Source organism: Pholcus phalangioides, unplaced genomic scaffold (assembly GCF_987345545.1).
Source record: "Pholcus phalangioides strain wild (caught in Gottingen) unplaced genomic scaffold, Ppha-v1.0 ptg000001l_1, whole genome shotgun sequence".
Classification (NCBI taxonomy): domain Eukaryota; kingdom Metazoa; phylum Arthropoda; class Arachnida; order Araneae; family Pholcidae; genus Pholcus; species Pholcus phalangioides.
The window spans coordinates 7,357,694-7,372,150 of NW_028301594.1; the positions used below are offsets into that span (position 1 = coordinate 7,357,694).

The 14,457-nt window shown below is 34.5% G+C and overlaps 1 protein-coding gene and 1 non-coding gene across 9 annotated transcripts in view; one reads left to right on the forward strand and one right to left on the reverse strand.

Annotated features, from left to right (window-relative positions):
• Positions 1-14,457, reverse strand: part of Acn (apoptotic chromatin condensation inducer acinus) — an 86,369-nt gene that overhangs the window by 54,603 nt on the left and 17,309 nt on the right. For 7 of the 8 annotated variants that reach the window (XR_016194435.1, XR_016194431.1, XR_016194412.1 and 4 more), the window contains exon 6: positions 5,139-5,223. Coding sequence is in view for 3 of the 8 variants with exons in the window: in XM_089246734.1 (XP_089102860.1) it covers positions 5,139-5,223 (85 nt within the window). In the remaining 5 variants the exon portion in view is untranslated. Of the gene's footprint in view, positions 1-5,138; positions 5,224-8,342; positions 8,529-14,457 lie in introns of those variants that run through there. The other variant, XM_089246879.1, reaches the window with a different exon arrangement.
• TRNAT-GGU (transfer RNA threonine (anticodon GGU)) lies at positions 2,980-3,053 on the forward strand. The gene has a single exon. It is a non-coding gene; the product is annotated as a tRNA-Thr (tRNA).

The window sequence follows — 14,457 nt, forward strand, 5'->3', positions numbered from 1 at the left end:
ATATTTTTTTTACATTTTAACAGAAACCAAATATAGTATTTTAATAATTTTTTTGGCTAACTCAAGGAATTATTTGGTATTTGAAAATTCTTAATGCTATTATCAACCATATAATAAAGATGATTTCTCCAGTTAATTTCAATATGCTTAATTAGAAAGCTATTTTGTAATACTGTGATGAGAACTAGGTAAATAGTGTTTAATGAAGCAAAATAAATGCAATTAATTAGCAATGACTTACTATATACAGGGTAATTATAATTAAGTTTCCATTTCAGAACACTGTAAATTAAGAACTACTGGTAAGAATGACTTGAAAACTTTTATGAACATTCCTGAAGCAATAGTCTTGTATGGCAAAAGAGGAAAAAAATACTTAAAAGACAATGCTGTACTCATCCAACATGTGGGAAATTTGTTCGCAGAATGGAAACAATAGCCAGTCAGGGCAAAATGTTAGCATCTGGGATAAATTAGCCTCACACAATTTCATTTTTTTTAATGTTCCATGAATTATGAAGTCACTTAACAAACTATAAAAATTTACACAAGTTAAATATGTTGACACCATATTCAGGCTATGAGGAGGAAGCACAAAAATGTTTGTTCAACAACAGATCAGAATATGCCATGGTAATGATGCGGATGTGCTTCCAATTCGCCAAAGTTTGCAATTCAACCACTGTGCATAACATTTTGAGGTGTTCCCTCCCCAAAGCCAAAAGTTGCAAAGTGTTAAGGTCAGGTGAACTGAGAACCGGGCAGAGGTTGCATCATCCTGTTTTCGTCAAATGGTTTTCAGTAACTGCTTTACTGGTGTTACAATGTTGATAAAAGTTGACAATGGTGATAAAACAACTTGATAAAAGTTGTGCTATGCACACCCTGATGCTATTGAAGTGTGAAAATGTGGTTGCACAAACAGGGTTCCTACACATTTTCGTAAAAAAAATTTCCCTGACTTTTCCAGGTTTTCCAGTAAAATTTTCAAAAAATCCCATGTTTTTTAAATAAAAAAAATTGATATAAATCAATAAAAATTTACAAAAAATTATTTTTTAAATTATATATTAATAATTTTAATTACAATATCATAATGACATCATAATCATAGATTTTTTTTACACACATTTATGCTTTTCAAAATATGCATCATGGAGAAGAAAAATGAAACAATTAAGAAATGACATTTCCCTTTTCTGCAATTTCAATGCCCACAAAATTTAAGCCTTTACAGTTGTTTCCTTTGTGACATAATTAGTCAAAGATGTAGTTGGTTTCACTGCATCAAAATTCTTTACAGTTGGCTTGCACTCGCGTAAGTGCTAGAATCGAGAAGTTCAGCAATCAGGGTTTGTTCACTGAACTCCTCTGATTTCACATGCTTGGCATGGTTCTGGATAACTTATCTGTCCCGGCGGAGACGTGATGACTTTTCTTTCCGAGTTCACCTCAGTATCATATCTGGAAAATAACTGTTTCCTTGTTATCTGCCCATGTTGCGAGTTTTGCCGCAAAGCTGCCACCATGCTTTATACGGGTCATTTTTGACTGCTTCGATCCAATCAGCCTACTCACGATCCGCTCACGCAAGTTTCCTTACAACACACTGTTTTCAAATAAAAATACACACATCCGTTGTTCGTAACTAAAGTCAACTTACGAAATTATCGCAACTGAGCTACCTATGGCTTTCTACGATGTGCAGTTATGTTTCTGGAAACACTAGAAAGAGTTACGATAAGGTCGTAGCAATACGCTTTTCAAAGAGGACTTACAAAATCCTCGTTCCTCCTCGGCAGTATCTAGTTTCTTTGTGATATATTGCAATATTTTACAGATTATCAATATTTACGGTGTTATCGGAATTCTCTTTTTTTATCCCCGACAGAATTTTTCTTTTTATTTATTTATTTTATCAATCTTTTTTCCCCCGATCAGATGACAATCGTGTAACGATTTTCCAGGTCGTTGTCTGAAATTTCCAGGTTCTAAAAGAAAAATGGGCCATTTTCCCTGATTTTTCTGACTTTTTTTAGTAAAAAAAATTTCCCCTGACTTTTCCAGGTTTTCTCGGCTTTCTATGACCCGTAAGAACCCTGAAAAAATAGATTATACCACTGGCTACGTACAGCATCATCTACTTGTACATTTGTAAGGTTTTTTTTTTAAATTTTAGTAAGTTTCAAACAAAATTCCATTGCCTTATGCAATGGACTCATGCAAATTTTCAAGCCATTCTGACCAACAGTTCTTATTCATGTTTTGGAATCAGAACTTTAATTATAATTACCCTGCATATAGCTGATTATTTTTCATAAATCACTTACTACCATACGGTAGAACCTTGATTAACTGGAAGTAATGGTGAAAGTACTAAAAAAACTATTGAATATTAAGTCTAGTGATATACAGTACGAGATACGCTGCTTCTAATGGAAAGAAATTGTCTGGGTAATGTAACTACTAGTACACTTGTCTTGGTCCTTTAGGGACAGCTGGTGTTTTTATTGGATTAAGAGACCACCTGCCCCCAGCATGATGATGGAACTCACTGTTTAGAGAGAGAGATATAGATGGCTTCTTTCTCAGCCAGAGATATCAAGGAGGCCATTTCCTGAAGTTAAGAGAGGCTACTAATGCCTCTACTTCAACACCTCACGACACAGTGCGTGAAATTAGGAAGGCAGATTCATGTGTATTATCCAGTGGTGTAGATGGTAGCATGCTTGCCCAGTATGCAAGAGGGCTGGGTTCGAGTCCCGGCGGAGATGTGATGACTTTTCTTTCCGAGCTCACCTCAGCATAATATCCGGAAAATAACTGTTTCCTTGATATCTCTGGCTGAGAAAGAAGCCATCTATATCTCTCTAAACCGTCCCACCCGGGGGCCATTTCCTGAAGTTAAGAGAGGCTACTAATGCCTCTACTTCAGCGCCTCACGACACAGTGCGTGAAATTAGGAAGGCAGATTCATGTGTCTCCAGTGGTGTAGATGGTAGCATGCTTGCCCGGTATGCAAGAGGGCCTGGGTTCGAGTCCCAGCGGAGACGTGATGACTTTTCTTTCCGAGCTCACCTCAGCATAATATCCGGAAAATAACTGTTTCCTTGAACTCACTGTTGTTGCATCTTTGTTGGGGAGCCTGTGAAATAATACACCACTGCATTTAGATGTGTGATGCAATCCTCATTCATGGAAATTTCCGAATTTTCTAAAGATAGAGCATCAGAATGTAGGCCAAGGTTAGAAAATTTGGCAAGACTGAGAAATTTTGGTACCGTATATAACTTTAAGTTAGAGATGCTTCACATGAAAAAAAATATAGGCTATATTCTTGGGCATTTTTTTTTTAGATATTTTAAAAAAAACCACTCGTACCATCTTATACCATTTAAAGATGAACCATAAGAATGTTCCCCAAGAATAGAAAATGTGGTAAGAATGAAAATTTCAACTAATAATGAGCCAATTTGATATTTTCAAAAAAAAAATAATTATATTTAGGGTATTTTTATGAGACTTTTTGAAAAAACCACACTGGTTTTTTTTTAAAAAAACCAAACCACTCTGTTAGAAAATAAAAAAAAATTGTAAAATCAATTGTATATGGCAGGTTCTTTACCTACATTGCCCCTTCGCATTGCCAACAGGATTTGCCAATGCCATTTGTGGGTAATTTTCAATTTTTTAAGGATTCTACTTACATTTCAATCCTGCGATACTTTCCAAGGAGTGTACTGGAGTACCCTGGATTTTGTTTCCTGAATTTCTGAAGTCATTATATTATATTCATTTGTTTTGCATATGTTTGTTATATATGTTACACATAATGTTTATTTTTTATTCCATAGCATAAAATAAATTTTATTTTTCACTAAATTAAATTTCAGTTTTTTTGTGGACGTTGATTGTGATGAAATGATGGCAATCTGAAAAACACTAACAGTTTTAGTTTTGCCTTTCAACCTTTTTAATTTAAAATAAAAATATTTAAAAACCAAAGACTGAAATTGAAAAAGTATCCATTAAAACAGTTACATAACTTTTATTTGTTTATTATACAGGTTTTCAGCTGACTGAGGGTTTTAGAAAGTTAACAGTTTTTCCCACTAAAAGAATTAAGTTTATATGATCAAAGGAAATTTCTCCTGGTTTTTCATGTCATTGTGGCACTCAACAGGTTTTGGTCCTAAAAGTGTTTTGCATTGTTCTACAAGCTCTCAGCTGATCAAAAATGTTTTGTGGTGAAAATTTCTTTAGTTTTCTACACAAAAGTATTTTCTTTATATTCTTCTCAAGATTGTCACAGAACAATCTGTACAATTTTTGGAACATTTTGCTTTTGGGGGGATGACTTCTGAAAAGCTTGTGATAGTTGAGTTTCTGATGCTATAAGAGTTTTAATTTAAAAAAAAAAAAAAAAAAAAGATTTTTTATTTTATTTGTTACCATGTCACAATTTGGCTTTGGTTGCTTGAGGTAAAATACAGTTCAGGACAGTAAAATCCATGTTTTCTGTCCAAAACCCCAACCCTGAGATATATATAATAATTTCTATTTTTTTTAATGAGATTGGTTGTGTGATGAAAAGATTGCTTCAAACAAAAAAATCAGTACGAGTTGAAATAATGCTATAAAAATATTTTAAAGGGCAAATGGCCAAATTTACGTCTGTCAGACTCATAGGTTTGAGTTATACAAATTCCAGTGGAAGGCAATAATATCAAGCTTAGAAAGTCAGTAAGTATATACAAGCCATTTTATATACTTTCAATGACTGTATATGGAGAAAAAATTGTTTTTAGTTATAAACTGAAAATGAAGGCAAGGACAATTTTAAGTTAATGAAATAAAAAAAATTGTCAAATAAAAAACTGTTTAAAAAACAAAGCCTATTGCATCTAAATATTACTAAAAGCATTAATTTTGCTATTAAACACTTATAATGTTGGAACACATTTAAAGCGCTTCAGTTGTCATTGAATATGTTTAATTATCTCAACATCTTTGTGAGGAATTTTAAAAAATACTTTTTCATTATTATTAGCATTTATTATCACTATTACGAGAGCTTTAAAAAACCAAGTGATTTCATCTATCAGCTCTGCATATTAAAGAATCAATTGATTACTTACAAGGCTCGGTTGACTGCTGCTATCTTGATCAGATATTTCAACTTTAGGCTCAAAACTAAGGGCTGTGGAATCTGGCTTACCAGAGCTGTAAAAAATTTGAAATGAATATGATTTTCAGGAAAAATTGAAACATAAAAAATGTAGAATTTCAAGACAAGAAAAAAAAATTAAGTTGAGCAAATTTTTTTTGGCTGCAGTTGATATTTCAATGATTTCTCAACCCTAACAGTCATATTACATTGCAAAGCTTGACAAATTCAGAAATGGTTGAGATGCCAGCCATTAGGACCCAAGCATGTTTAGTGAATAAAAACTGTCAAAAATGTCTCCCCTTTGTCACTTTTTTCAGGCCAAAATTACCAAAAATTCTCTGTGCACTGAAGCATTTCACCCTGTGCACAGCTTAGGGGGAAATTGGTCACCATGTCTACCTGGGATCTGTGATGCTCTGCATAAAGATAAGAAAATGTCAGTTCAACCAGGAGCTATCATGAGAAAATACTTCCAAACAGTTCCAGTATAATATGCCCATATTGGGAATCACTGGTCTAGATTGTCAATTCAATCATTGAAAATTACCAATGTTATTTTCAACTAAAAAGGTCAACTTTATTTATAATTATGATGAATTTCAAGAAAAATGGTGTTCCATCGCTGAATACTCTGTATTCGGCCAAATGACTATTCGTCCTATTCCTAGTTTGAATTCTGGTTGTGACTTTAATATTTTTTTTTTCTCCTTTAATTTCATCTTTGATTTTTTTTTTCCCGTCTCTTACATCAGTTTTTTGGATGATTACTAATTTATCTTTCTTTGTTATTCACTTGTGTTCAAAGCTGATATTAAGCACCCATGTCATGCCCAAAGAAACGCCATGGCCAAGTGTGCATGACAATTAATTTTTAATTACTTATATTCGAGAGTGAAGGGTCACGATGTACCTACTGCATAGGGTGTGTATTAAATTTTTTTACTAGTTTTGTTTATATTGTGAAATATAGCCTGAAACATTTACAACAAAACAATTTTTGGTATAATCACTCCCCAATGACAACTTAGTTTGAGATTATATTATTCCTGGAGAATATTCTCCAGGTCATGATGAAAGGTTTTAAAAGTTTGGTTGTAAAAATTTTAGAATCCATTAAATTAAAACATTAAAATTAGATAAATTTTCAGAAATAAGTTCACAACAAAAGAAATTAAATCAAAGTTGATTGATAAAGTAAGCAATTATTATACAATCACCTTCATTCTAAGATACAGAACTATTGTTTTTTCAAAACACACACACTTAAATTCTGTATCACTCACATTTCTTTAAAAGTTGTGTAATTAAGCCCTGTTGGTTTAATTTTCTTGTTTTCAAACTTTAATATTGTGGTCTACAAACTTCAATATACCCATCTTCTTGACAGGAAGAGAAAAACAGGGACAGAATATTCTTGAGAATATTCTCTCTCAAAGGACTACAGTTGAATCCCGTTATAACGAACGCCAAGAGACCGGAGGAATCACTTCGTTAAAACAAAATTTTGTTATAAAGGAATTCCAGGTCATTGTACCAGCATTGTTCCCATGAACACTTATTTGGGGGATTAGAAAAGTGTTCGTTAAAACGAGATTTACGCTATAACAGTATTCGTTAAAACTGGATTCAACTGTATTATAAATTACTAGAGAATATTCTTATCAAAAATAATTATTATTCTCGTTATTTATCGAGATTATTTATTATAATACATGTTATTGCATATATTCTTGATAATACTCTCTGGAAAGATTTTGGTAACTGAAGAATATTCTCATCGAGGAGAATATTCTCTGGAAGGACTATTACTAACTTCAGAATAATTATTATTTTCTATAAGAATATTCCCCAGTAATTTATGAAAGTAGTCCTTCCAGAGAATATTCTCAATGATATTATATGTAACTATATTATAAATAAGAGGAGAATATTCTCATCAAGAACTTATAAGAATATTCTGAAGTTATTTATAATAGTAGTCCTAACAGACTAATTAGTCCTTCTAGGACTAATATTCTCCTCGATGAGAATATCCTCCAAAAGATTATTCTCGACAATTTTACATCTCTAGGCATAGATGTCTACCAACACTAACAAATTCCCTGGACAGATCGTAAAGATCTCTTGGGAATATGTGTTGATCACATTATTAAAAAAAAGTATGTTTTACATTCGGGTACCATGTTCTGTGTTAAAAATACCAATGTTTTTCTGCATTTTTTCCAAAAAATTCTTCCAGATTGTTGTGCAGTAGCACTAATTGTTCTGCGATTTTGGCATATTCTGCTTTGGGGGTCATATCTCTGTAAAAGACGAGCAAGGGGTGTGACATCACTGTCGGTTCTCTGCCGTACACCAAATGAAATCCTGGCTCTGTCTACATATTTCCTGCCTTGTTTTTTAAAATTGTTCCTTCATTTTAAACAGTCATCATCCCTTTTTGGCGTTGTGTTGGCGGTTTTTTCTTTGGCATGAAAACATGACTGTTTCACTCTTGATGACTTCTTGCCATGTTTTTGGTTGTTTTCCTCGCCAAAGGAAAAAAAGCCAACACATCGCCAAAAGGAATTATACTATCACCACCATTCCAATATTTCAAACAATAGCTATTAAGGTGATTAAACGTTAAATTATACAGTACTCTCACCAAAAATATCAAAGCTTCTTTGATGCAAGTATATCTACAACATCTAGAGTATATATATATATACTCTAGATGTGTGGTGGCCCCTCGGGAGCCATCACAACACCGTGTGTGTGGCCCATTTCCACACACCATCATTGATCTTACAATCTATTAAAGTGAAATTTCATTACTCAAAGGAAAAAAAACCAAAGACGTATGTTTTCCTTAATTTTAAAATCTGAACTAAATCTCACAGAATTAAAAACTCAGTAATCTTGAGGATGAACTAAAAAAATAATAGCATGAGAAATGGCAGCTGAATCAACAAATGCCTATTCCGCCCATCGATAAGATACGTTTTAATCAGAGAAAAATAATGGCGAGATTTGAAAAAGGAAATATTAAAAATATGTCACGAAAGATCTAAGAAAACCTCACGTTCGAAATCAATCCACACTAAAAAAATAAAATAGACTAAACTGGTGGCAAAATGCTCTTTTCTCTGAGGTGAATGAAAGACGTTCTCACCGGAAAAAATTTGCTTACCTTTGGATTGAAATCGAGATGTTCCGCAAAAGCTTTGAATCAATAACGCGATTATCCGTTAATTACGATTTCCATACTCAATTATAATTTAAATTCTTAGGAGAAATTTTTCTCATAAAAAGATCGTCAACTAAAGATGACCATGCCGGATTACGCTGCGACAAGAAAGATGGCAGCGACATCTACACACTGCAGCACGACAAACTGCAACCGCCTCGTAAACAACAACAACAAAAAATATTTTTATTTTAAAAATTAAAAAAATGTTATCTGCTCCGATATTATCACAAATATTATTTTAGAAATTTACATCTCTGAGTTCTCATCAATATCGGTCAATAACCAGAAATATCTCCTCGGAAGTCCTCTGTGTACTCCAAGTCTTCTTCACCACGTACGCGGTTAACAAAGCTGCATTAAGAGTAACTTACAAGCGGCTTTGGCGGTTAACCATATCCACATTGTGGCATTCGTCGTCATAGGCGTGGGAAGAATTTTCTCTTGAGGGGTTTCAATTTTTTTCTCTTTTTGAAGGGAGGGGGGTTAGTTTTTTCCTGCAAAATAACACACCAATGAATATAATCTCGGCTTGAAGGGGAGAAGCCAATGTTCCTCGTGACAAAAAATAATAATTTCCCAGGACCGCAACTGGGGCAAGGGCAGGCAGGTGTGGTACCCGACATATCGCACCGAATACCATTTTTATTCGTTTAAAATTACAGGGCCAGGGGGGGCCAAATGGTTGCTTGTCCCTAGCGAAAGGACATTTTTGTTGCCCAGTTCTGTGGGTCCACGCCAACCCTGCGTGGGACCCACCCAGGGCCGCAACTAGATGTTTGGTCACCCGGAGCAAGTGCGCATTTTAGCGCCCCTTTGTAATGTTGAAGGCGAGGTTTGAGAATAAAATTTGCGCCCCCTCTGGTCCGGGGCACGAGACCCGCCTGCCCCCCTCCCCAGTTGCAGCCCTGTACCCACCCACGTATGGCCCGTGCGCGAAATTGTTGGGCTGGTGATTTAGCCAGTGATTGCCTCTAGTTTGATGATGAGCATTCCAAGCAGGAGTAAAGTAAGGGGCCGATAATGTTATCTATGAAGACGAATCTGACAATATCATAGTAATCGGTCGCATGTGACCCTATCTTTTTGGATAGATTCCATCGGTCTTCTACCACAAAGTGGGAGAAAGAACTTTGCACATTTTTCCCCTAGCTTAGAACATAAGTGTAAATTTGTATGGGGCCTGAGCCTGCCCCTCCCCAACGTTTGCCACCATCCATAATACCCAATAGAAGTACTGCCCTCCCAATATTTCCAATAACTTTACGCCCATGGCCCAGAATGGTAAATTTGGTTTCAATGTGAATCTGGGTATACTTGGCACTTTTAAATGAGGCCTAAAACAAATCTTTCTCCTCCACCCCAATGAGATTTGAAATATGAGTTTTTTTTAATGCATCCCAGAAAGCAAAGAAATGGTTGGACCCCCTCCCAATTTAAAATAGACTGTACACTCACAGACACTCCATTTTCAGCGGTTCCACTGTACATAAAACAAAAATAAACATTTCATTCTAGAAATTTAAAAAGGTAAAATATATATATATAATTTCCTTTTCCAACCAAATATAGTATTTTTACACTTAAATAAATAAAGACCACACTTATAGACCATTTCTTACATTTTCTATGTTTTATACAATCAATCATTAATTATCACAGCTTTTATTTTTCAGTCTCCTTCAGGATTTCACTTTAATTTGTGCAAGGAATTAAAAAATCCAACTTTTGAACCAACCAAAATTTTGTTTTCTCCCCCTTGAAAGTCATCTGCATGTGTGGAGAGAGACCTTCATATAGAGGTAGTGCTTGATGTAGCAGTACTGAGACTGGATGCATGTTGAAGCATGTGCTTCGAATGGATCTCTGATGTATCATTTATTTCAATTCGTTAAAATATGTAAACAGGGTGGCCAAAAAATAAGAATGACACTACTCAAAGCCATTTGCAGCTTGATCTGACAACTAGAATGGCAGGATATTTTGTATGAGGACTAATGAAATAACATACGATTTGTTTAGGGGGATTTTAAATTCAATGAGAAGGCATACATATGTAACGAAACATTTTTTTAGAGAACAACCTTGAAATACAAATTTTTGGTTACCTAAGCTACAACTGCAACAGGGCTTTGAAATAGTCACTTTATCCCCAAAGTCCTCACTTGTTCTTGTTTGATTCATGATCACGAAAATTATTAAGCATAAAATTAACTGAACCTATAAACTGAAGCAAATGGCCAGACCAAGGTTGGGAGGTCATGTCTTCAATGTTGCATCATGGCAAGTTTCATTATCAAATGAAAGAAATTTGTGATCCGTACCAACAAAAAAGAAATGGTAATCAAAAGAGTCGAAAATTTTTGAATTAATCAAGAGAATTGTTGTAGAATATGGTGTTTCGGAACCAATGTTCAGAAAATACTTTACCGCACACCAACTCTGTCATATATCGCTGTATGGCAATTTCCAACCTGCGGAATTAGGTGAGAAATGCAGGTACCATCTATCGGTGGTCACCCCAGGCTCGGTAAGTAAAAAGGTTTACAAAAAATTTTAAAAAGCCAGATTTGATACACTTGATGACATAGTTGTTGTTGCTTCAGAAAGCATCGTTCTTCTTATCACTGGTACCATTTTGCAGGAGAAGACAATGATCTTCAATTAAAATGAATCAGAGAAAAGTCAAACTATCCATCAGACAAAATAAATTTACTCGTATGATGAGAGCATCTGTTTTGTACAAAAAAAAAAAAAGATTGTCTTTCATTCAATGAGGTTCTCAATATTCAAAGTGACTTCAGACCCACTTACCACAAATAATAGAATTCTACTACACCCATCGAGATGTCATGTTTTCCAAATCTAAATTTCTGGATAATGTTTTGTTTAGTAGTAGTATTTATTGTGGTTGTATAATTTATTGTCAATCTTTCGTAATTGAATTATTCTGGTGTGATTTGTGTGTGTTATGTTGAATTGTCAAACTCATCTTAACATTACATTAACTTATTAAAATAGTTTTAATTATAGAGAAAAAAAAAGGTTATATTGCATTGGCTTCATAGGATGTTGAGTTATTAATTTGTACAATGAGATATCTTACATAATTAAGCACATGTATATATATATATTTTAATTGTATCAACTCATATAATGTAATAATAATGATAATTGGAAAACCAAGCTATTCTATAGAAGGCAAATGCCTGAGATACAGTTGTACATGGTACTGATATTTTGAGGCTCCAGATTGGATCGAGTTACTAAAAGAGTTATAAGGGAGTAAAGTATGTGATCATCAGGCTGTATATTGCAATATTTGTTTTCAGGGGGGGGGGGTGTTGATTACGGTTATTTTTCACTCTTTTTTTCGTTGACAAGATTATATTAAAGCACCTAATAATTCCCTTCAAGACCTGTACCCAGTACTTTTAATATAAGATGCTCGTCTTCCACCATTAAATTTACCATTAAGGTCCTTGGGTTCAAATCCGGTGAAGAACATCAGAAACGAGTTCTTTACCTACCAATCCTGGGGTGACCACCGACAGATGGACCCTTCATTTCTTGCACCAGTCCTTTATCAACAGTTAAAAAGGTGACTCAAATAAGAAAACTTCTGAAAAATCACATACCTCAAAATTAAATATCTCGCTTAATTTTCTTGGCCAACCCTTTGAGGTATTGTGCTTACATCCCCTATGGGACAGAGCCTGGGCCATGTCTGGTCTTACACTATTATTAATAGTTTTGTCTCACCAAGGGACGCTTTTAGTATACCCCAGAGAAAATTTGGGCTCTTGAAAATTTTGATGCTGCTGGTGCCGATAGTGATTTTTTTATTCTGGTGCCGCAGAAGCAAAGTATGTCAATGATAATGTAATAAAACAAAGTAATTCATCCATAAGGCTACCTGATGTGCAGCTTGTTTCATGGTTTCTTCAAATGGAAATAATATCGTCTATCCTACAATGCATACATTGCTGACGAAAGTTGGCTTTGTCAAGTGGGCGATAGCAAACCATAGTCATCAACTTTGGAATCTCCTTTGCCGTGGTGTCTACTATCGACTCATGCTGCTATTCGCCGTCATTCACTGAGATGTTTTCTTAAGATAGTGAATATGTCAACCATTGACAGCCAACACGTGGTACCTCTGCGGCTCTTGGTTTCTTCACTTTCACTCATTGTTTCGCTACGTTCATTGACAGCTATCTACTAATATATCTTGTGATGAATTGAATCCTAACATGCCACATCTGTCTCTCACATCAATATATCATGCTTATATGAACAGTTTCCTTCTATCTAAAAATGTTGTGTCCCATGTTTTGAGGACAATAATTTTTTCTTAACGTTAAATGATCTTCCTAATGTGTCCTAGTATAAATAGTTTTCATGAAATCCTTATTTTGTTTAAAAGTCCACTAGACTCTGAATTTTTGGAGAGTGATTGCTCTTTGTTGTTTAACCTGAAGTTACCATGTTTTGGTCCTATATTACAGGGTTCCCAGCAAAATCTGCTTGACCATTTCCCTGACCAAAAACGCACACACTGTCATAGGTATATATAATCAGAAAATATCCAAGATCACTCTAAATTACATCATTTCTCAGTAATATATGTAAAAGCACAGTACAAACAGAATTTTCAGACATTGTTCCCCTCCCCCCTGAAATTGAATTGTACATAATGCCCTTGCATACAATATCAGTTAGCTTCGAAATCTCACGCAGAGATCATTGAATTCAAAACATTGCCTCAACATAATAATAGATGAAAGAACTGCAAGAAAGACCAGTAAAAAGACACCTAGAACTGCTCCTGAAACCTGACTTGTACAGGTATATCTGAATGATGTGGATGCACCAAACTACAGGCGTAACTGTGCAGGTACAACTGAGCCTGTGTAGGGGTCTTTATGATTGATCTGTCCCATCCTTCAACTGATAAAACATTCTAACTCAAGTATACCGAACTTTCTCTCAGAAGGGGGATCCAGAGGAAAATGCAGATAAGGATTGTTGCTAAAGTGTTCTTTTTCCTCTCCCAGAGGATCTGAAAATGATCTTCTATGGAAAAAAGTATGAAGACAAACCATTGGAATGCAATTTTTTCCCCCCTTTTAATTTTTTTTTTCTTCAGATTTTCCCTGATTTTTCCCAAATATTAAATTTTCCTGACATATGATAAATATTTCACGTTTCCCTGACCATTTTCTGATTCTCCCTGGCTTTCCAGGTTGCTGGGAACGTATATACTTGAATTATATACATATTTTATTATAAAAATATTGTTATTTATTATTATATTTTGTATTGTATTATATTATTGAACCTGGGTGAATGAGTAAAACTAAAATTTTAATTATTATTTTAAGAAGAAAAAAAGGGACCAAAACAACTGTGCTACCTGTAATTTAGTGTAACACTATAGCAAACAATTTTTAGTATTATAGAAAACAATCTAAAGCTGGCCTGTTCATTCACTGAACCACATAAACCTTTCTGACATCTAATTACTTTATCGCACACCAACTCTGGTCATATCACCATATGGCAATGTCCAACCAGCAAAACATCAAACTAATACAAATACAACACCACAACAGGCAAAATGCCCAGCGAGGTGGCTGAGAAAAAGATGCCCATAACAAATATGGATGTCATATATTTCAAAAATAAAGCAACCCAATTAAAAATGTAATTAGAAACATTATAAACAATATATACACATGATAAAATATTATACAATGCCCATAAAGAATACTTATGGCTGTCTTATTCTAACTATGAATAGCTTCTCGATTTACCCCAACATGTTTATCATACTTCTTTTTAAACATGTCAATTGTGTTACAATTTACTACCACCGGGGGTAAGCTATTCCATTTATTGACAACCCTATTAGAGAAAAATTCCCCCTGCAACACCATAACCTTGCATTGTCCCTTACCAATCGATACTGGTGTCCCCTTGTAAAAGCAGTCAATTGGCAGTGTACTAAAAGTTCACGGTTCATTCTATCCATGTCATTGAAAATTTTGAACACTTC